The sequence below is a fragment of the Vicugna pacos genome, chromosome 13 (genome assembly GCF_048564905.1).
Source record: "Vicugna pacos chromosome 13, VicPac4, whole genome shotgun sequence".
In the NCBI taxonomy this organism is placed as follows: domain Eukaryota; kingdom Metazoa; phylum Chordata; class Mammalia; order Artiodactyla; family Camelidae; genus Vicugna; species Vicugna pacos.
In genome coordinates this window covers 66,852,472-66,872,855 of record NC_132999.1, presented here as the reverse complement: position 1 = coordinate 66,872,855, position 20,384 = coordinate 66,852,472, and the positions used below count along the sequence as shown (strand labels likewise).

At 52.7% G+C, this 20,384-nt stretch overlaps 1 protein-coding gene across 4 annotated transcripts in view; it reads right to left on the bottom strand.

Annotated features, from left to right (window-relative positions):
• GNB1 (G protein subunit beta 1) overlaps positions 1-20,384 on the bottom strand; it is a 64,448-nt gene that overhangs the window by 11,447 nt on the left and 32,617 nt on the right. For all 4 annotated transcript variants that reach the window (XM_072975608.1, XM_072975606.1, XM_072975607.1 and 1 more), the window contains 5 exons: positions 10,913-11,014; positions 7,084-7,122; positions 6,262-6,368; positions 2,485-2,548; positions 1,448-1,610 (listed from right to left, as the gene is read on the bottom strand). In XM_072975608.1, coding sequence (XP_072831709.1) covers positions 1,448-1,610; positions 2,485-2,548; positions 6,262-6,368; positions 7,084-7,122; positions 10,913-10,969 — 430 coding nt within the window. In that variant the 5' untranslated portion in view covers positions 10,970-11,014. The remainder of the gene's footprint in view (positions 1-1,447; positions 1,611-2,484; positions 2,549-6,261; positions 6,369-7,083; positions 7,123-10,912; positions 11,015-20,384) is intronic.

Here is a 20,384-nt window from a genome sequence, read left to right as displayed (position 1 = left end):
GGAGCTGTTTAGAAACGCTAAGCTGAGCGAAGTGAGGGGCAAACACAGCAGGCAGGCGGGCGCAAGCACGGGAGGCTGGAGTGGCTGTGCTGCGCTTTTCCGCAGTGCTCTGAGGGACAAAGGGGCACTTCAGTGCGGCAGGAGGGCCAAGTCGTCCGGAAGCCGTGACTGTCAGAGGTGCACCCGCTTCACTGCCGGAGCTCAACACGCACGAAGCAGAAACTCCCCATAACCAGAGATGCCAGCATCCCCACCTCAGTACCTTATAGAAGTAACAGCAAGGTACAGAAGATCGGAGCAGTGTCACAAGTCCTGTGCTGCCGGACACACCGAGAAGCCACCTGGCCAGCACACGACAGACTGGCCCGCGAGCAGCACGGCGGCAACCGCCGCCCCACTGAAGGCAGGTCTCTGTACACGTGGAAAAGCTGGAGCGGCACAGGGCGTGTTCTCTGAACATAACCTACTACTGATTTTTAATCAAATGCTGCTGTATCAGAAAACTTCAGATACTTGAATATTAAGCAACCTGCTTCTAAGTAACCCAAGAATCAAGTCGTCAAAGGGGTATCCAAAATATTCCACGCTGAATGATACTACAGCTGAAGCATGCTTGGTGGGCAATTTATAGCTTTCAGTGCTTGTATCTGAAAAAGAAGGAAGAAACTCCAGAGCAAGCCGAAGGCAGGAAATGACACAGGACAGAAATCAATGAACAAGGGAGTCTATCCCTGAAAGGACAGAGGATACACTCCTAACAGGCCAGAAGTGAGGCAGCAGCCCGCCTGGCTGGAGTGAAAAGCACTCCCTCGGTCACGGCAGTCTCTGCTGCACGTGAAGAATGCGAGCCCAGTGGAGGGAACCCTGACCCGGACAGACAGCTAGAGAAGTGAACCACCAGGGCGAGCCCCACTGTTTCAGAAACAGGCCTTTTTGTAACAGCCAGTAACAACTATCACAGTTCACAGGTCACAGGTCACAGGTCAGCTGAACACAGCAGAGCGCCACCACCGGGCGCCCGCAAGCTGGCTACTTCAGAACTGAGCCTGTGGAGCACAGGCCGTGTCCTCTGCAACAGGGAGCTAAGGGCACCAAGTATGCTGAGGGACAGTGAGGGGGTACGCGGATGAGCACCCGTGTGTGCACATGGGCACACGTGTGCTTAGATCGGGAAGCCCTGTGGAAAGGCGCTCAGGACTGTCGACAGAACGGAAGACAGGAGTGACCCACGTGCTCAAGAGCCTTGAGAACGGGACGCTACGTGACTCAGACCCAAAGGCTGCTGAATGGTAAACGCGGTCTCTGGTTTCATTTTCAAAGTACTCCTGGCCACGACTGTTGCCAGGCTCGGTAAACAGTCACAGAGGAGGAAGAGGCGAGCACTGGAGCAGACGACCGTGCCGGGCACGCAGCGCGCAGCACCGTGCGTCACCAGGAGAGCGAGTACCTGTGTGTCCAGCCAGCTCACGACTCACACGCACGTTCCCTTCGCGGGTCTTCAGATTGTAAATGGAGCAGATGTTGTCCAGGCCACCGCAGGCCACGTAGTTCCCGGAAGGTGCATACGCACATGTCATGACCCACGAGGAGCGCAGAGGGATGGCGTGGACCTGAGTGACAGAACATGCGTGAGCAGCTAGCTCAAGTCCAAACATCAGCTGCTGACGCTGTGGTTCTAGTTCTGCCTGCAACTTCCACTGCAAGGGAGGGGACAAGACGACGGCCAAAACTATCCCGACAGTCATGCATACATATGGCCAGTGAGGCAAAGGAGCGGTCCAATCAGAAACCCGGGCCCTCAGCAACCTCGCCTGGAGGTTTGCCGAAGTCACCACCCAGCCAGGCGGGCTCGCAGGCGATGGCAGAGGGCCACCTAGTCCCGGCTGTGTGCTCTTAAGCTGGCAGGGCAGCTACGGAGGCATTTACAAGATGAACCTTCTTTACCAAAGTAACCACACCGGACGTTTCTCTAACTACCCTGCCACACCCCTCCCCACCGCGTCTCAGACCCATCTGTGTCAGCGCCGCAGTCTTCTGCCAACCTTTGGCCTCATCTGGCGAAACACAGCCGTGCTTCCCGTCGTGCCCGCTTAGGCCGACGCCAGTTCCTTCCATTCACTGTGATACAACTTCCGATTACCCTTTTAAAGGCTTAAGCGATACTTCAAAGTACACTGCCTTTCAGCTTATCTCTTGTAAAAACCAGTACGTAAATGAAAAGCATTTCTGTATTTTGCAACAAAACATGGAATTTCCCAGACTGAGCCCAGCCCTGTGAAGAGATGACAAACCACAGCCCAAGTGCGCTGGCCCAGCGGGCGCTGGGTCACACGCCGGCCTGTGTGGCGGCTGCCACCTGACCCCCGTGACTCTGCGCTGAGAACAAGCACACTGCGCCCCCCCGCCCCACGCCTCTGTGAGGGAACCCAGGGTCTGAGCGCCCCCCTCTCCCGCACTGGCTTCTCGGGGGCTGAGCAGCCCTACCTTGTTAGTGGTGTAGCTGTCCCAGATGATAAGTTTACCATCCTGCGAGGCGCTGACTAGGAGCCTGGAGGAAAAAGACACAAGCAAACGTCTCAGAACCATAGCAACACAGAAGCTACGGAGGCAGCAGATAAAAACTCGACTTTACTGACCACCTGCATGTCAACATCACATTTGCTTGAGAAAAAGCACACTTACCTAGAAGCCAGGGAAAAAAAAACCTGTTAGACCAACTCTGAAAGCATGACAAGAAAATACTCCCACAGGTAACAGTTCAGATTCAAGACTGCTTATCTTCAAGTGCAGACTGGGCCAGTCACCCCCTTGGTCAGGCAGGACAAGCCGACTTCTTAGAACCCTCCTGTTTGGGTCATCATACATCAGATTTGAGAGCTACAGATCTTTCAAGAGCCAAAGATGGTAGAAAACATTTAGTATATAATTTTCTGTTCCATTTGGACACTCAGAAAGCCTAGATATAAAGGACAAGTTAGTTTTTAGATCTTCAAAATTTAGGGGCCGTTTCTCACCAAAAATATGCCAAGAAAATTTCCCAGGCTGAACTAAAACTGGAATCCACGTCTCCTGGAAACATAAAGGAGGCTCTCACTTCCCACCTGCTTCACACAGACACGACAAAGAGCAGGACTGCGGCTGGCCTGGCAGGAGACCCGCGGCGCTGAGGGTGCTTCCCCTGCGGCTCAGCGGCACCAAGCGTGGGGTCTGTGCCGAGAAGGCGCTCCTGTCTCTGCCGGACTGAGGGGGGAAGCTGCCAACGGAGAGCGTGTCCAGCGGGCAAAGGAATTTCAAGTGAGAGTGAATTCTGGGAACCACAGCTGCTCATAAGATGCCCTGAGGAATTTGCCACAGACCGCTGTTTGCAAGGAATGGCGAGGAGACTCCACGCAGAGTCCCATGCTGAGATACGTCAGTATGGTAAATAAGGAGGAACATTTTTAACTTTAAAGATTTTATCGAAACATAGGTTTCAAGCACGGCAGGCAGAAGCATATTTGGCTCTGTGAACCGATCAGCCTGGAGGTAAAACCACCCGAGTTACCCTGACCACTGACTCTTCTCATCAAACCCCGCGTTCCGCGCACCCAGCACGGACATCCTCGACAGGGGCTAACAGTCGGAAGGAATAAAAACACTTTCAGCACCGCGTTACAAAACTGATCACAGAACTAAACGAAGTGCAGGCCCCAACCCTATTACTCTGTGGGTGCAATTTCTTAAAGGAGCTGCTGCATCTCGGTTCAGTGATGAGCGTATCAGGCCCTTCAGACACTGCCATGCGTCGGAGGGAGATTCCCTGCCGCTCTCTCTACTTCTGAGCACCGGCTGAACAGAGGATCAGAGCCCGAGTACAGAGCTCACCCCAGGAGTGTCACCTTCAGAAAGGTCTCCCGGTCAGACAGCTTAGTATCTGCTGACTCGTCCAAGGGTTAGCAAAATGCTAAGCTGCCCCTCATCCTCCTGAAGGTGACAGGCGACACCCTGTAGCCCCGGCCAGGCGACTGCTGGAGATGGGCTCACGGTGCCCCTCGGCCTTCAGCCAATCACAGCCTGCTACCACGAGGCCCCGCCTGCCAGAACGCAGGGGCAAGGGCCTGGGCACTGAAAACAAGAGGTCAGGCAGAGGTCCAGACCCAGCCTCCCCAGGCCTTCATCACTCAGGAGGGAGGGCTGGGCTCCCAAGCCGAGTCGGCTCGGCTGTGTGTCACTCTCGATTCTAACAAGACTTTGGCAGACTTCAGAGAAGGGAGAAAAATTTAACATTAATTCAAGTGATTGAAAGACTCTCCAGTGTTATAAGCAGTAGGCTTGAAATTTAGCAGTGGATTGCAGCGCCCTGATGAGCGCATCATGAACGTATACAGACCACGCACGGACACACGCACGCATGGACACCTCCCCGCGGCGTGTCCTGCAGAGCGGGAAGACAGACTGCCGATCGGAGCACTGGTCTGAGAGCAGCCAGAAGTCACACAAACACAGTAAAATAACTAACGTCCATAAATTACAGCTGCGAGTCATGGAAAAAAGTACACTAACCTCTGTTTATGAAGCAGGAAACAGAAAGATGACTTCAGCAAAATGTACATCCCAAATCAAGAAAATGTATTTTCTATTTCAAAGAGGCAAGAGTTCACCTCTCCAGAAGGCATGGCTCTCCAGAAAAAACAATCCCTGAAGGGCTCTGGACAGCAGAGGCCCCCCGGTGTCGTTCTGGTTGTCTGGCTGACAGCTGTAAGGCAGAGCCCCCACAGGAGGGCGCACGAGGCAAGAGCGGCTGTAAACTGGCGCCACTGCCGACCACCCTGTCCGAGGAGACAAAGCCGGCACCCCCGCCTCCCCCCGCACCCCTTCTTGCAGGGGCTGCTCACTCACACCTCCGCACCTGCTCCTCCGGCCACGGGCCCTCCCGGCACAGCTTGTGGTGGAACCGCACGAGCACAAAAGCCCGCGTGGTGATCAGCGCTGCCTGCCTCCTGCCCTGCCCTGCCCTCATCGCCCCGGCTCTGGCCGCACACCTGCCTTAGTTCCCCGAACACGGCTCTCAGTCCCTGGCCAGGGCGCAGTGATGTGTCAGCGCCTGGAGCGGAGACTGCTGCCGCCGGGAGTGCACCCCTGGAGGGGGCTCGCGTCGGCCTGGCTGTAGCACTGTCTGCCCGGTGTCCTCGCGTCGGGTCGGGGGGCTCCCACAGGTGGAGGGAAACCCCGAAGGTAAGATACCGCCTGGCCATCATCTACTTCTGATTATACAGTCTAAGGTGGATCGATGAGCGAGGGCGTTTTTTTCTTTCTTTTTCCTTTTTTATTCTTTTTGATTACTGTCGTCATTAAAACGACCTAAGTCAGCTCTCATGTGCATCAGGAACAATCTGGGATCCTGCACAGAACAAACTGAAGATTCAATCTCTTGTCCTGTAGCTGTTTATACTCAACGCAGAGTTTCAACAACGAAGAGGAAATATGAAGCAGAAAATTCCTCTCTGACAAACATGAAGAAAAAAGCTACTGAAAGGAAGGCATCTGCAGGCTCACGTGAGATGTTTGAAGGAACATGTTACAGTCACAGAGTCGCACAGCATCATATTTAATTCTCCGGGTGGAAGAGCACAGGAGAAGGAATTTAAAGCCGCAGCCTCTAAAAGAACAAGCGCCGCTGCGGCTTCGTTCCAGCGCCGCTGCGGGTCGTGAGGGAAAGGGGAGGTGGAAGGGAGGGCCAGAGATGAGCCAGCCGCAGGACAGAGTTCTGAGCAGGGGCAGAGCTTCAAGTGGGGCCGGCAGCCACGAGGTGTGGCCCCTCGAGAACCAGCAGCAGGCTTGCGCACGGATGCGGGACACACGAGCCACGATCCCCGGCTCAACTCAGCCCCAGCACCACATGGAGGAGGTCATGGTCCCAGAGCCAGGGAATCAGGACCACGAGAGGGTAGGGCCAAAAAGCCACGAGTAACAGGCTGGAAGGAGGAAGGGACACGGCACAGAGAGGCTTGGTCACTTCCCCAGGGTCACACAGGCACTGAGCAGGGGGCAGGGAGGAAGCGCAGAGCTGGCGCAATAGTGGAGCAGATGCGACAGTGCGCGAGCAGCCCAGGTGAGCGGATGCGCTCGCAGACGGGCACCTGGGCGCTCACCTGGCCGGCTCAGGTACCGGCATCTCTGCCTAACTGCCTCTGAACAGAAAGACGAGTTCAGGTTACTGTTCCCCAGAGAAGCAGAACAATCCCCGTGTGCGCTGCGCGGTGGCCTGCTCGGCCCACACACCTGGAATCCGTGCCCCAGTGCATGGCATAGATCTTGGCCAGGTGCCCCCTCAGCGTCCGCCGGGTTCGCATCTGGATTCTTCCCACGGGGTCAATGTTGTTTGTGATCTTAAAAATAAAAGTTACCGCAAGTCACGGTTCTGTGATGACTGGTCTCACCCGAAGGCTGAAGCCTCCTCTCCTCTACCCACCCCGACCCCACCCGGCGGCACCACTGCCCGGGTCCTGCCGGTTGCCTGGGCCTCTCTGCCGTGACTCCTCCTCTTCACCCAGGCCTCTGCCTTCCCTTCGGGGCTCTCAGCGAGGCCGCCTCTCTCCCTGGCTGCCGGGACCCCCTCCCCGCCCCACCCCAGTGCACAGCACCCGGCGCCGGCCCAGAGCTATTCTCCCTTGTCCCCCTTCCTCTCACTCACTGGTCACTGCAGCCCAGCTCCTCCTGCCCCTCCAGCGTAGAGAGCGGCCCTTCCCCCAGACTGCAGCCTGGTCGGCCACATCACGTGATACACGGCCCTGCCTGGGACCAGTCACAGTCACCAGGCTGCACATCAAGCTGGACAGCAGTGGCCCTGACTCTGTGCTACTGTTGCTTATGGTACAAATCTGCAGGTGCAAAGCTGTTCACTGCAGCCCTGACCTCTGCAATTGAAGGCTTGAGAGGAACTGACCTCACCTAAAAACCACTACTTCCTACACTGAGCACGGCGGCACTTGTGAATGAAAACACGGGGGCAGCGGTCTCACCCCGCCGCGCGCGAGGAGAGCTGGAGCGGTTTGCTCCAGAGCGTCCGAGGGGAGGCGGCACAGCTCGACCTCTGCGTCTTACCTGGGAGAGAGTTGCATCTGCACATGCTTTCCTGGCGTCCTAGGAGAGGAGACACAGGGCAGGTCAGTCACGTCTCAGAAACAGGCACCTGGTCCGCACCCTCTGCCAGGCGTCGGAAGCAAAGGCAGAGGGTGGCCGGCTCCTCCCCGCTCTGACCCCCAGAGAACACTGCAGAGAACCAGCAACACCCAGGTACGCTCCCGGCCTACAGACCGCCCGTCTGCCCAGCACAGCGCCCCCGTGAGCCCAGAGCCAGTGCCGCCTCCCCACCCAGACCTGCACACGGGTCTTGCTCTGCCCAACAGCCAGGAGCTGTGGGGCCCACAGGAAAAACGTCCGGAAAGCACTCAACGGCCGCCCCAGAGAACTTTCCTCCTAGAGCATGTTAACAAGGACTTGCTCCAAGCCAACCACTAGGGCAGACCTCCAAGCAAGAGAGCAAACGACCGAGACAGGACACCGCGCGCAGGGAAGACTTCCCGGCTGCGCATCTTGCTGTCTGTCTTCTTATCTGTAGAGTGACCTCGTGAAGCGACCTGAAAGCTAAAGAAGACGTTCTCACTGCTCTTAAGTGATCGAAGTTACACATCTCAAATTAGCGTAAATACGTCAAAGCAAGTAGAAAGCCATGTGTGATGAAGGAAGATGAGACAACAGCTTCAAGAGGGTCAAAATTTGAGTGGAGAAGTAATTTTAAAGGAAATCACGACAGTTTCTAGTAAGAAAAGTGTTTCCGCCACGTGGTCTCTGGGCACCTCGCAGGCCCCCGGGGCGCCCCACGCGGCCCTCTAGGTCCAGACCCAGGCGGCCTCACTGCTTGTTATTCTTACTTCATGAAGATGGTGGGAACGTCTGCCAACCCAGATGTGGAAAAACATTCAAATGTAACATTGCTATTATAATGTACCAAATACCAGATTCCAAATTCAACTTTAATTATCCTATTAGAAGTCACTGTGCTTAGTTAATCACACAATTAAAGAACAAAGAATTACATAACCAAGTACTTCTATGCCAGCACCTAAATTGGGGTCAAGAGCAAGTGGGGGGAGACCCAGAGTAGCAGGCCCTCCACCAGTGACTCATAAGTTCAGTGTGGACTCAGTACTTGTTTCCGAATACCATTCTTCCTGACACTATATACGGCTTCTAATTTTAAAAAAGAGGAACGGGAAAAATTTAAACGGAAAAACTAAACCACGACTCTGAAGCAGCCTCACCCCATTCGTGCCCAGAGATCAGAGTGGGTTTCACAACGCCCGCAGCGACAACAGATAACAGGGAGAGAACACCTTCAAACCTAAACACAGGAACTCCAACTGGCTCCGCTTCAGCCAGCGAGCACCTGCGGAAGGGAGGTCAGCGCCACCTCCGAGGCGGCGGCTCCCCTCCCAGCCCTGCGGGGGGGCTTCCAAGGAGACAGCCTCTGTGTGGCTCAGTGGAGACTGACCTTCAGCGCCTCTCGGGTGAACCCACAGAGCGGCCTGCTGGGGCGCTAACAGGGCGGGACTGGTCTGGGGCTTCTGCGCTGTCCGTGCTAGGGGAGGTCACTGAGCACAGCAGGTCCCCTTTCTTCCTTTAACCAGAGGACCACCTCCAGGCCAGTCATCAGCCAGCTCATGTCCTGTCTGGATGCCCGTCCAACATAGGGCAGCACAGCGAGGCCTCATCCCACGCGGGCCACGCTGGCAGCAGTACTGCACACACGTGTGCAGGCCTCTAGCACCCCGGCTCTGCTGGGTCGCAGGGCTCATCCTGACCACCTGTGGGGGCTGCGCCGTCGCGTTTGTGGCGTCTCCCCTCACCCACCAGTAGCCCGTGTGCTCAGGATACGCTGTGTTCAATCGGCATCCCTTCGAGAGCCCATGCTTCCTCACGAACAATCAGAAGTAGGGTGAGACGGTCCTCTGGGGTCTCTCAGCTTGAAAACCAGTTAACAGCGGGCAGCCCCTCAGAGCCACCTACCACCGCTTGTCTGACCTCCTGCGCCCTGCGCTCCGTAACAAGCATGCACCCCTGGGCGGTCAGCAAAGAAGGACGCTCTTGCCCTTCTTTAAAGAAAGGCTTCCCGTCCCTACACCCAAAGTGCAACGGACTCAAACAGCCTGGGGCCCTGTGTGCGTGGTGCGCGTGGTGCACGAGGCGGCCTGGCTGCCCTGCTCGGGAGGGCCCGTTGGGCGGGCCAGGCCACGTGAAACGCAGCGCATGTGGGCGGAGGTGTGCGGGCACAGGCAGGACCCCGTGCTGCCAAGACTCAGTAACAAGGAGGGGAAAATAATACACGTATTTCTTAATTATCCACTGAAATGGTGAACCTTAGGATATCTTGGTTCTTAAAAATTGTTTCTACCTGTTTCTTTGTACATTTTAAGTTCCAAATGCGGTTCACATGACAGCCTTGCCCCTAGGACGCCGGCTGGAGCTTTAAAAGAAACGGGTCTAAAAAACGGAGAGAAGCAACACTGATTTTCAGCCTTTCCCCCCCAAATTTGGCTTTTTTTAACCTCTGCCATACAGACTTTCCTCATTTGCTATGAACAGATCTGAACCCACTATTTATGGACAACTTATAAACAACAATTTATTGTTGTCAGAAAAGCAAAATTCTGACATCTATATTCTGGAGTGTGGCTGGACGTATTAAACAAATCTGATCAGAGCAAACCATTAAAAATAGTCTTCCTTGTTTTTACTGAGCTATATCATATCTTAAATGTCAAGATTTGAAAGTCCTACAGTAAAAGGGTGTTTTCTGTTTCCTACAGATCTCAGATGACTCCATTATCTTTTCTCAAGTTCCAGAAAAACTTGGCTAAAATGATGCTGATCTTTCTTTCTCTCCAATTACCACTGAGCTTTCTCAACATGTAACAGGTCCTCTAAAAGGAAATGATCAGGCTCCACGCTTACAGTGAGCTCAGAAAAACAAACTCTTGTTTAGACACGTATTGAAAAGTAAGGCTCTGGAGGACGGCTAAGCCTTACAGCCAGAAACAAAACCCTCAGAGAGAAAGCTCCTTCACCCAATGGACACAAATCTAAACATACTGAGGATATTTTTTCTGACAAGCCCACCTCCTTCTCTCACTCTTCATATCAACAGCATGAGAGCAGAAACATCTGCTTGTATTAAATGCTTCTGCAGAGAACAGTCATTGGAGGCACCGCCCCACGAAGCTGGAGCAGCGGAGGGAGGACTCCCAGACCGCCGCGCAGCCCTCTCCAACAGTCCCCGGGCCCCGCGAGGCACCGGGTGGACTCAGCCCGAGACCAGGACGGAAGACGCGTGCCGTCTCCCTGCAGGACGCACGGCTGTGCTCATCCTCAGTCAGATGTGTGTGCTCCGCCTAGCAGCTCTGACAGTCGTAACCACCCTAGGAAACATCTCTTTTCAAAATTAAGAACGAATCAGGCACACTAAAAATTCCTTTTATTGTTGTTGTTAACGCTCTGATCTGTAAACAAGTTTCCTGCCCTCAACTTAACAGTCATGGTGGGGGAGGCAGGGACCATACGCTACACAGCGACCAACAGAATGTCATAAAGCTAATTCCCAAGGTTAAGAAAAAAGGAACAGAAGCACCTCTATAAATTCTACGCAAACATTTTATGTATATTCAAACACAGATGCACTAGAAAACAAAACCCTGACAGGAATGTGCCAGGCCAGACACCTAGACCTGCAGCTGGCACACCCTGGGCCAGACAGGGTCCAGCTTCAACCCCAGACCCTGGGAACAGCTGTGCTGTAACCCGTCTTCCCCACAGCTGGTAACGCAGCACCCGAAATCCAAACGACTGTAAGACCACACACACGGGGGCTACGTACTCTGATTTGGTTTTTAAGCTGCTCGGCCTCCTGCCGCAACTGGTCAAGTTCACTCATCTTCTGCTCTCAGTGCTCCTGATGCCACCTCAAAGGATCTGAGATCTGAAAGAAACACAGGATGAAAAAATTAATAATCAGTAACTGAGAAATGTAATGAAGCAGGTGAGAAAAGGAAGCTGAAGTTGTGAGGGCTACGGTTTCACTACAAATCAGAGCCCTTTTCGTCAGTATTCACTGGAACGTATAGTGCCCACCAAGGGCCGGTTAACAAAATCTCAGTACGATCACACACTAGCTTTGTGTAACGATGACATCTAACAGACTACTCAAAAGACAGCGGTGGGCTGAGAGAGGAAAACTGTGGGACAGCTCTGGGTCCCGCTGTAAACTCAGGAACCAAAGACTGACGTGTACAAGCCAGGGCCAGTGAGTGAGTTTAGGAAACGGGGTACAGCGGCAACCCAGAAGCCACATCGCCAGCACCTCAAAACCACAAAACCACATCAATGATCCCGAACCCACAACTGCCCAGATGATGTCAGAATGTCCACTCAGCGATTCCAGAAGGGCTCAGTGTGGTGTCCAGCAGGCCTCTGACTCAGGGACAACATGCTCTCCCCCCGAAATGGGCCCTGGGACCCAAGAAGACTCAGAACCACCGCCGGTCCTCATAGGCCCAGCCACAGGCAGAGCACAGCAGCCCTGCCCCACTCCCGGCCCTGCCCACACCCATCAGACAGAGCTGAAGTCAGAGTCAAAACAAAACGGTCCTGTTAAAGCAGAGACTCATCTTCCCAGTGGAATGTCCTAACTAGGGGCTGCATCTCCGACCAAGTCGGCTGTTAAGTCGGTCATAAATATGGCCGACGGATCACGAAGCTGAAGATATAATTACCAACATCTTGTAATCACTTAAGAACACAATTAGCTCCCACATGCAAGCGCAGCGCATGCAAGGGCCTCCTTTCCTAAGCAAATACAGAGGGAGATTTTTCCATCACTGACTTTGTGTAGAAGTCACAGGGTTAGTATAATATATGCCAGATATTTAGTTAACAGTAGTTGTTTATTTTTTTGAGACTGAAACACACCTCGGGCACACAGGTCTGCCACTACGGCATTCAGGAAGGCAATCACAGTGATACCGTTTCAGAAATATTTCTGATCCAAACAGCTGTTTCTAAAGGCATTTCTTTAAGTGGGTGTCGGAAACAGGGGGAAGCCTCGCTAATGCAGAATCCCTGGGCCTCGGCGAAGTTAGATGTGGGAGAGGCCACACCACAGAACTTCTATCCTGTGTGGTCAGTCACCTTTTCCACATATTGACTCCTAGGACTGCAGCTGGTGACTATTAACGTGTGAGATGACAACACCACCGGGAGAACACGAATCACTCTGCAGCAGACAGAGGGCTGTGAGGACGCGCTCCCTGACCGCTCATGCGGGGCGGTTCTGGCCCAGTCACACTGCCTGTCCCGCGTTTCTGTCCGTTCAGAAGCGACTTCACTCAGTTCTTCTGAAACCAACTTGAAGGAAAGTAACAGCTGATGTCGTCAGGAGGTGCTGGGCCACACTGAGTTACACTGACTCACACCGTTAGTTTTACTCAGCAGACACTCAGGCTCAGCTTAAAAGCCAAACCAGTTTTGAAAGCAAGGGCAAAACCAACAAACTCCTAGGATCCAGGTAAGCAGGAAGTGCTTTCTGAGATGCTACAGGGTCTTTAGATAAAGACCCAGACTCCAGTGTGAGGTGGGATAGCTCCAGAGATCTTCAAGTATTTCTTTTAATTAGATGTTCTTTTTTACATATTATAAAAGAATATATAAGTGTAATCACCAGGCATCCTGTTTCAAACTAGAGAAATTAGTTTACTGAAAACCTAAGTACCCTGAAGATGAGAAGCTCCAACTCAGTTACATCACAAGTTTCAGAAGCCATCCTGACACCTGCCGCTTTGACCTCCATCACAAGCACAGAGAGCAGCACCAGACCCACTTCTCCGCCGTCACTGAGCAGCACAAACGGTCCCCCTGCCTTCTGCCCACAGTCCCCTGTGCTCAGTGTCCACGCCTGAGTCCCAACTAGGGGCTCAGAATCCTTGCTTGTCAGTTTTTAAGAAAAAGGGTATTCATACTCTACCACCAACAAAAATGAAGGTCCTGAAAGAGCCTATCTGATCTCTACAACAACTTGGCATTTAGAATTTCGTTTTGTTTTATGTGTTTTCAGTGGAGGTGCTGGGGACTGAATCCAGGACCCCATGCTTGCTAAGCCCGTGATCTACCACTGAGCTATTCCCACCTCACCCTGAAATTTAAAAAAAAATGACCTTCTTTATTCCTCACGTCAAAGGTGTATTTTCTAAAGTCTAACCTGGAAAAGAAGCTGTCTGTAGACGGATTCTCGCTGATGAAAGGCCACGGGGCTCTCCAGAGTGCCTGCCTCTCTGGTGCCCGGTGGGCACAGGGGCTTACTCTCAAGCGGCACCGTCCAGGACCACCTCGATGTGGTGCACCCACATCCACGGAAGGACCACCTCCTTCACCTGAGCTCAGGGACCCTGGACTGGCCTCTAGAGGAGTCTGGAGGGACCGCATGACACCACTCTCAAAGAAGGCCACGCAGCCAATGCTCCCCAAAGAGAAGTCGGCACCCCACGGACAGCAAGGAGCAGGCCTGCTCAAACACAGAGCTGAACTGACGGGAGGCAAAACTTTCCAATCCCCACAAACTAGAGGTCCCTTCCGACACTCATCCGTGAAGACACAGTGACTGAGACACACGAGGCACAGACACCGTGTAAGTGATGCCGCTCTTCCCTCCGTGCGTATGAGGACAAACATTCACACTAAGGTAAGCAAGCCTTTTTCTATACACCAGAAAAATGTTAACGGTTATTTCTGGAGAAATTTTGGAGGAATAGTGGGGCAGCTTTCATTTTTCACATTGTCTTATATATGTATTTTTTCCTTTTTTCAAAAAAGTTAACAGGTTATCTGGGCCCTGAGAAGCAGCATTCACAATTTTTCCTCCACATTTTTCAGTGTTTTCTTTTTAAAGCTAGCTAATATTACCTTTTTACTGGATGAACTATTAAATAGCACTAAGAACAATAATGAAGATAGGAAAAAATCTGGAAAAAATGGTCATCATGTGTTAAATGAAAAACAAATTTGTGTGTAATTATTTTAGCTATTTTAGAAGAACAGCAACAAAAATACCGAGTTAAAAAAAAAGACATTTAATAAGACTAACAGCATTTTTGTTAGAATTATTGGTCATATTTTTCTTTTCATTTTCCAAACACTGGAAATGCAGTATATATTCCCCTTTGATAATAAAAATAAAGGCACATTTTAGAAGTCTTACTTACATGAAGTCGCTTCTGCCTTTCTCTTCACCACTCTTAGTCCCCAGAGCCCCTGCAAGCCCCACCATCAGGTTTACGTGGCCGGGTTCCCTCCTCTCCCCCAGTGCCAAAGCCTTGGCTAAGCCACGGCCACGCTGACTCAGCGCCCGGACCGCCTAATCCACTAAGACGGGGCGCCGAGGGGCTCACGTCGTCCGGCATGACCCACATCTGCCACAGCTTTCACTTGAACTTCTGTTTCGGAAATACGTCTCAGAAATTTAAGGAACTTAAAAGCAAGTACGTAAGGTGATCTGTTCCTGCGCATATTTGTGAGTCAAGGTGTTGACGTAACTTTTTACTTAGGTATTTCACACCTGCGGTACTAGCCATCACTTCATGACCAACAGAGGACACGTCCCTCTAACCAAGGCCCCTGCCCCAGCGCGCCAGTATTCACAGTCACTAACAGGGACACCCAGGCGGAAATTCGTTCACGACAAAATGGAGTGACTGTATCAAAATATAGTGATTTCAAGTTCTGGTCCTGCCACACACAAGGAATCCGACTTCCACCAACTTACTGCACAATGGGAATGGTACTGCCCACACCACAGGCCGAGATGCAAATGAACCAGACAACTGGAAAGGGCTCCCTAAGCCGCTCAGTGACTGGAGTACAAAGTGCACCTTCAGCGGAGCACCCCCTCCCCACAGACAGACACAGACACACACACACACGGCCCCTGGCCCCAGGCTCCCACGCGGTGCTGAACTTTTCACGTAAAAACCAGCCCCACTGAGCATCCAGTGCCTCGTGTGGCAGAAGGCCCCTACCTGCTCGTCCACACCAGTACCACACCTCACCTCCAAGACGAAGCAGCATTTTGAGAGAGGGGAAGTTTGCATGAGGAGTTTAAATCAATTTCGTCACCTTTTTCTATTTTTTCTTTCACTCCCAAATCCAAGTTAACCTCCAAAATTAAGACACTGCAACTCCAAGGGGCAACAGAAGGCAGCCCCGCCCTTCTTCCAGGACACAGACTGTGTGGACGGTGCTGGGAGCACCTGGGGCGTCCCCGGTGGGTAATGGGTGTCACTGCAGAAGCCTGGACAGCGGACAGTCCATCCACATGGCTCACCCAGTCGTCCCTGTCATTCAGACGGATGCTGACATATTAAAGAACAAAATGACTGTCTGAAATTCACTTTAAAACAACAAGGAGGGAAAGGGGTGAGGGCATATAAAAAGCCAGACTGACAGGAGCTGAAACTGCTTTAGATTGGTGATGGAGTTCCTTATAACTTCTAATGTACTTCAATTTTCCACTATTTTTTTTTAATGTTAAGAAACGGTGGATTTTGATTCAAAATCCAAATGTAGACTTCTCAGAGAAAATCAGGAAGGTCTGAGTATGGTCTGGGTATCTGATGACAGGAAGGAGCTGCTATTCTTTCGTCTGGTGTCACGAGGAGACTAGAGCCTTAAACTGTCAGAAATGCTTCTTGCTCATGAGAGAGGTGAATGATTTGGGGACTCTGATAGGAAGGAAGGAGATTAAACAAAACCAGCAGAATTCTGCAAATGCTGGAGCTGGATGATCACATAAAATTCTGCTTTTAATCTATGTTTGAACATTCTCTTAATAAATCTTTTAAAAGGTCATTATTTCTTGGTATTGTTTGACAACACGACTAGCGTGTATAAAATCTGTTATATATCTCTTGGTTTAAAAATACGGGAACACAGGTGTCCCCCGAGCAGATGGTGTGTGTCTGACGTAGAGACCCTGTCACTTCAGCTGGCTGCTTGTGAGAGTCAATCCCAGGAATCCCCAGGTTTGTCTCATCAACTGAATGGTTAACTTTGGAGGCTCACAGATCCATGTTTCAAAAGTGATAAAAGTTAAGTTTTGGTGAAACATCACACTGGCTTCTAAGAAGCAGCAGGCAGAATACTCAATGAAACACAAAGCAAACCATGACAAGTTTTCATATGCGCGACCAGACGGTAGTGGAGACTAAGACAGGAAAGCTAATTACGCACTAAACTCTCATCTGGCTCTAGACTAAAGGGTCCAGCAAATGTCTACACATGCTTTGAAAACTGCCGCGTGTGTTGCGTTTTCTTAGGATGCAGTGATTTACACACTCTGCCCCCAACATCTAAGATATCTCATGAGATTTCCCTATTTCTCGACCTTCTGAGGCCACAGCCTCTCAGCTCAGCGGCTCACGGCTAGATAACGCACGTACAAGAGGCTTTTCCCATTCTTCATCTGCGGACCGTGCGGCATGATCTCCTCAGTTTACTGTTTAACCCCCAACGTGAGCATGTCTCCTGAAGCATCAGAACAACGTAAAACAATTAATCATCCTCCCCTGAAGCAAATTCAGACGATAATCACGTATCGGTTCCATAAGCAGAGAAAGAAGAGACAACACGATCTATGCATAAGAGTAAATTTACTTACTGGCCACCACAAGGCCCCGGCTAAGGGAAGAGTCTCCCTTCACTTTACTACCTTCCGGACACAACGTTTCTTGCACTTCTCAAATCACAACAAAACCTACACAGATAATTCATAAAGTCACTGATAGCCAAATGCCACTTACACTCAAACTGAATTTCTGGGAACCCGAGGTGTCCTTTTAGGAAACCCAGACATCCTGGCAGCGGGACAGCCCCCTACGTAGTACCAGATCGCCAGCCCATCCGCTGCCCTGTGAATGGCCCCCACACCACACCAGCACGTGCCTCCCTGATTCCGCAAGACCCACGCCCGTCCTCAAGGACCAGAAGAGTCACAACAGGGCCACACGTGCCCACAGGGAGTTCCCGTCTAAGAAAAGAAACCCCGTACCTGGGAAGAGCAGGGAAGTGCTCCAGCTCCACGGACAGACTGCAGAGCACTCAGCCTGTCTTACGACACACAAAGTAAAAGAAACCCTGTCTGCGAGACACCTCCCCCCTCCCCACGCAAGATGGCCTGACCAAGCGGGCAGCCACATCATAGCTGCAGGTTCTGCAGGTACCGGCTCAGACCCGGAGCTCAGAGGCACCGTTCAGTCTTACCTTCACACGCAAGCTACAGACAGCTGCTATGCAGCGTCACACCTGGAAATCACCGCAGAGTTTACATTTCAGAACACATTAAAGTAAATCTGATCGAGAAGTATATGCTACTGAAAGCTTGTAATAGTTCCAAATATCCTGGTACTGCACCAAGTAACTTAGAACTCAGACATATTTTATTTAAGCCATAATATAAATACTGTTTTGTGCCTGTTAAGAAAAATTCTCGAACTACAAGGAAATTTGAAACTCAGTTCACCTCACACTTCTAGTTAACAAAGCACCAGATGGAGGAGGAGGAGGAGACCCCTGGAGGCCTCTCAGCCCCTGGTGCTGACAGCCAGGCAGGGCCACAGGGGGTGGGGGGGCTTGGAGGGTCTCCCTGACCGCACGGGGCCGGCTGCTACCACAGGCCCTCACGCAGCCTCCGACCTACGAGCCCCAGGAAGCGTACGAGGCTCGTGTGCGCCTGGAGCTTACAGGGATGCTCATTTCGGGCTCTCCTCCTCCAGGTCAACCCACCCGCACCTTCCACCAGCCCCCTTCCCGCAGCACGAGGCACCCTGATCCTCGTGGCCCTGCAGGGCTGTGTGTGCAGGGCTGCCTGCGCTTCCTTCTAAGCCAAGTCCCTCCTCCTTCCCATCCGCAGGCAACGGCCGAGGTCTGTCCAGGACTTGAAAAGCGGGCCATGGGAGCAGAAATCCACACGTGCGGGACGCATAAACGGGGAGATGACGCCCTACCCGACGCCCCACCGCCCAGTGAGCAGGCCGTCCTGGGCTACTCCTCCCAAAACTGACTGTAAACGCGATGGCCTGCAGCCCGCATCTCCCCTAAAAGTTACAGAAAATAGAAGCCGGCGTGTACGGATCAATATACATTAACTTTCTCTGACTGGGTCTTCGTTTTCAAAGGACAGCTGATTCCTCGACACCCGACACCCTTACTGAGCGGTTCTGCAGCAGGAAAGAGCAGCCTGACCAGACTCGCAGCCCGGGCTGAGTCCAGCAACTCTGTAATTCTCATTTCTTTTTTATCAGCAGTGCTCTTGGTTTTACCCTACAAACTCCTTTTTCACTTCACTCATACCTGTTTACTGAGCATCTGCCATAGACAGAAGACGCCGTGGTCCCTGTCCTCAGAAGCCAGAGTCTAAAAGAGTGACAGACAAGCGTGGCCCTCAGGATCTGGTTCGGAAAGGCTCTGGGCTTCACCACGTGGCCTCCTGACGGCCTCAGAACGACAGGAGAGGTGACTCCCCAGTACTCCCAGGTCGCAGCTGACTCGGGGTCCCCTGCTGTGTGACGCCGTGTGTCCACCCATCTGAGGAGGAGGTCCACCCACCTGTCCACGTGGTCAGCAGGAGGACACGGAGTCACAACCTACCTGAGGTTCAGTCACAAAGAGCAAGACCATGACTCTGACCTAGGCCCCCTCCACCTAAGCAATCGGTCACTGGCTGGTAACGGTCAAAGGACCACCTCCTAAATGCCTGCTCCCACACATCCCCCCACCAGGACAAGCGCTCTGACGGTGACGCAGTGGGCGTTAACACTGACCTAGCCCGTGGAGGGCTTTTTCCTTCCCGCTGCAGGTGCCCCACTAGGGGCAAGAGGTCTTAGCGTCTCTGCTTCGAGACACAGCATCTTAAAACTGCTTCCCACTGGAGGCCGCTGGTTCTGGTGAGCCTGCTACTTAGGTGTTAGTTTCCGGGTGTGACCTGCTCCGGGCTCAGGGGCCCAGTGCCTGCACACCTGAGTGCCCACGTGTCTCCTCCAAGCAGCCGAGCTCTCTAAGCAGATGTCGTCCAATATGAATACAATGTGAGCCACGTAGGGAGTTTTAATGTTCCATCAGCCGTATTAAAAAAAGGTTATCATTAATTTTAATAATATATTTATTTAACCCAATATATGAAAAGTGTTATTTCAACATGTAATCAATTAAAAACAATTATAGATGAAACATTTCACGTTCATTTGTCTTACTGAAGTTTTCAAATCTAGGGTGTATTTTGCGCTCCACCTGGGCGAGCCTCATTTCAAGTGCCCCGGTCACGGTGGCGGCCCGGCTGGCACTGCCCGCCCGTCTCCTCCCTCACACAGCAGACATTCACGCAGGGGCCAAGCCACTTCACCGTGTCTCTAAGAAGAGCAGGAACCAGGCTCTCTCTGCAGAGAACTGACACCCGTTTCCCCAAAGCAGAAAGTGAGGAGACGAGGAGGTTTTCCCAGACTTCGTTTTGCTTCCTCTGCGGCACCTCCTGCTCCGATTCCCTCGCGGGCCAGGGGTGGGCCACGGGGACCAAGGGCGTCGTCACAGCAGGGGCAGTAAAGTGCGGGAGAGGGCGCTCGGGGCCGGATGGAGGCGGGTGAGTGCGTGCTGGACAGCAGCTCTGAGTCCCCTCACCCCTGGAACTGCAGGGAACAGCCAGGGACCCCTTCTCCTGAGCCCTCGTGTTGATGGGCCGTGAAACCCCCCTGCCCCTCCCTCCTGCCCTCCCTCCAACTTTGTGAGCTTGTGCTGGCTTCCCGGGTGGAGCGCAGAGCCTAGTACATACTTCATGATGGAACTTCAATGCATCAACCTCTTCAAACCTGCTGAGGCCAAGCAGGAAGTCCCACGTTTGAGACTTTAATTATCTCAGAGCCAAACTTCACACATAACGGAGGGCACACACCTGGAGGGAAGGTGCAGCAGGAAGGCGGGAGGACCAGAAACCAACCCCATAGCCTGGGGGTGGCAACCTGCACACACCTTTGAGGGGCCACAGCCTCCCAGCCTGGGGGATGCCTGCTCTCTGGTCACTTGCCCCTCCCCCCACCATCTTGCAGAGAGGCTCCAGCTCCACATGCACCCCCCGCATACGACGGCGATCACCCTGGGCTCCCCACGTGCCTTTGCATGCCCCACGGCTGAGGGTGCACATGCGGGCCTCAGTGCTGACTCTCATCCCCAGGGGCCTCCAGTAAGTTGCTAGCACGTCTCCGGCTGGGATCTCAGTGTGAAAGTGGACAGAGCGACAGCCGCCTCACACGCTGCGG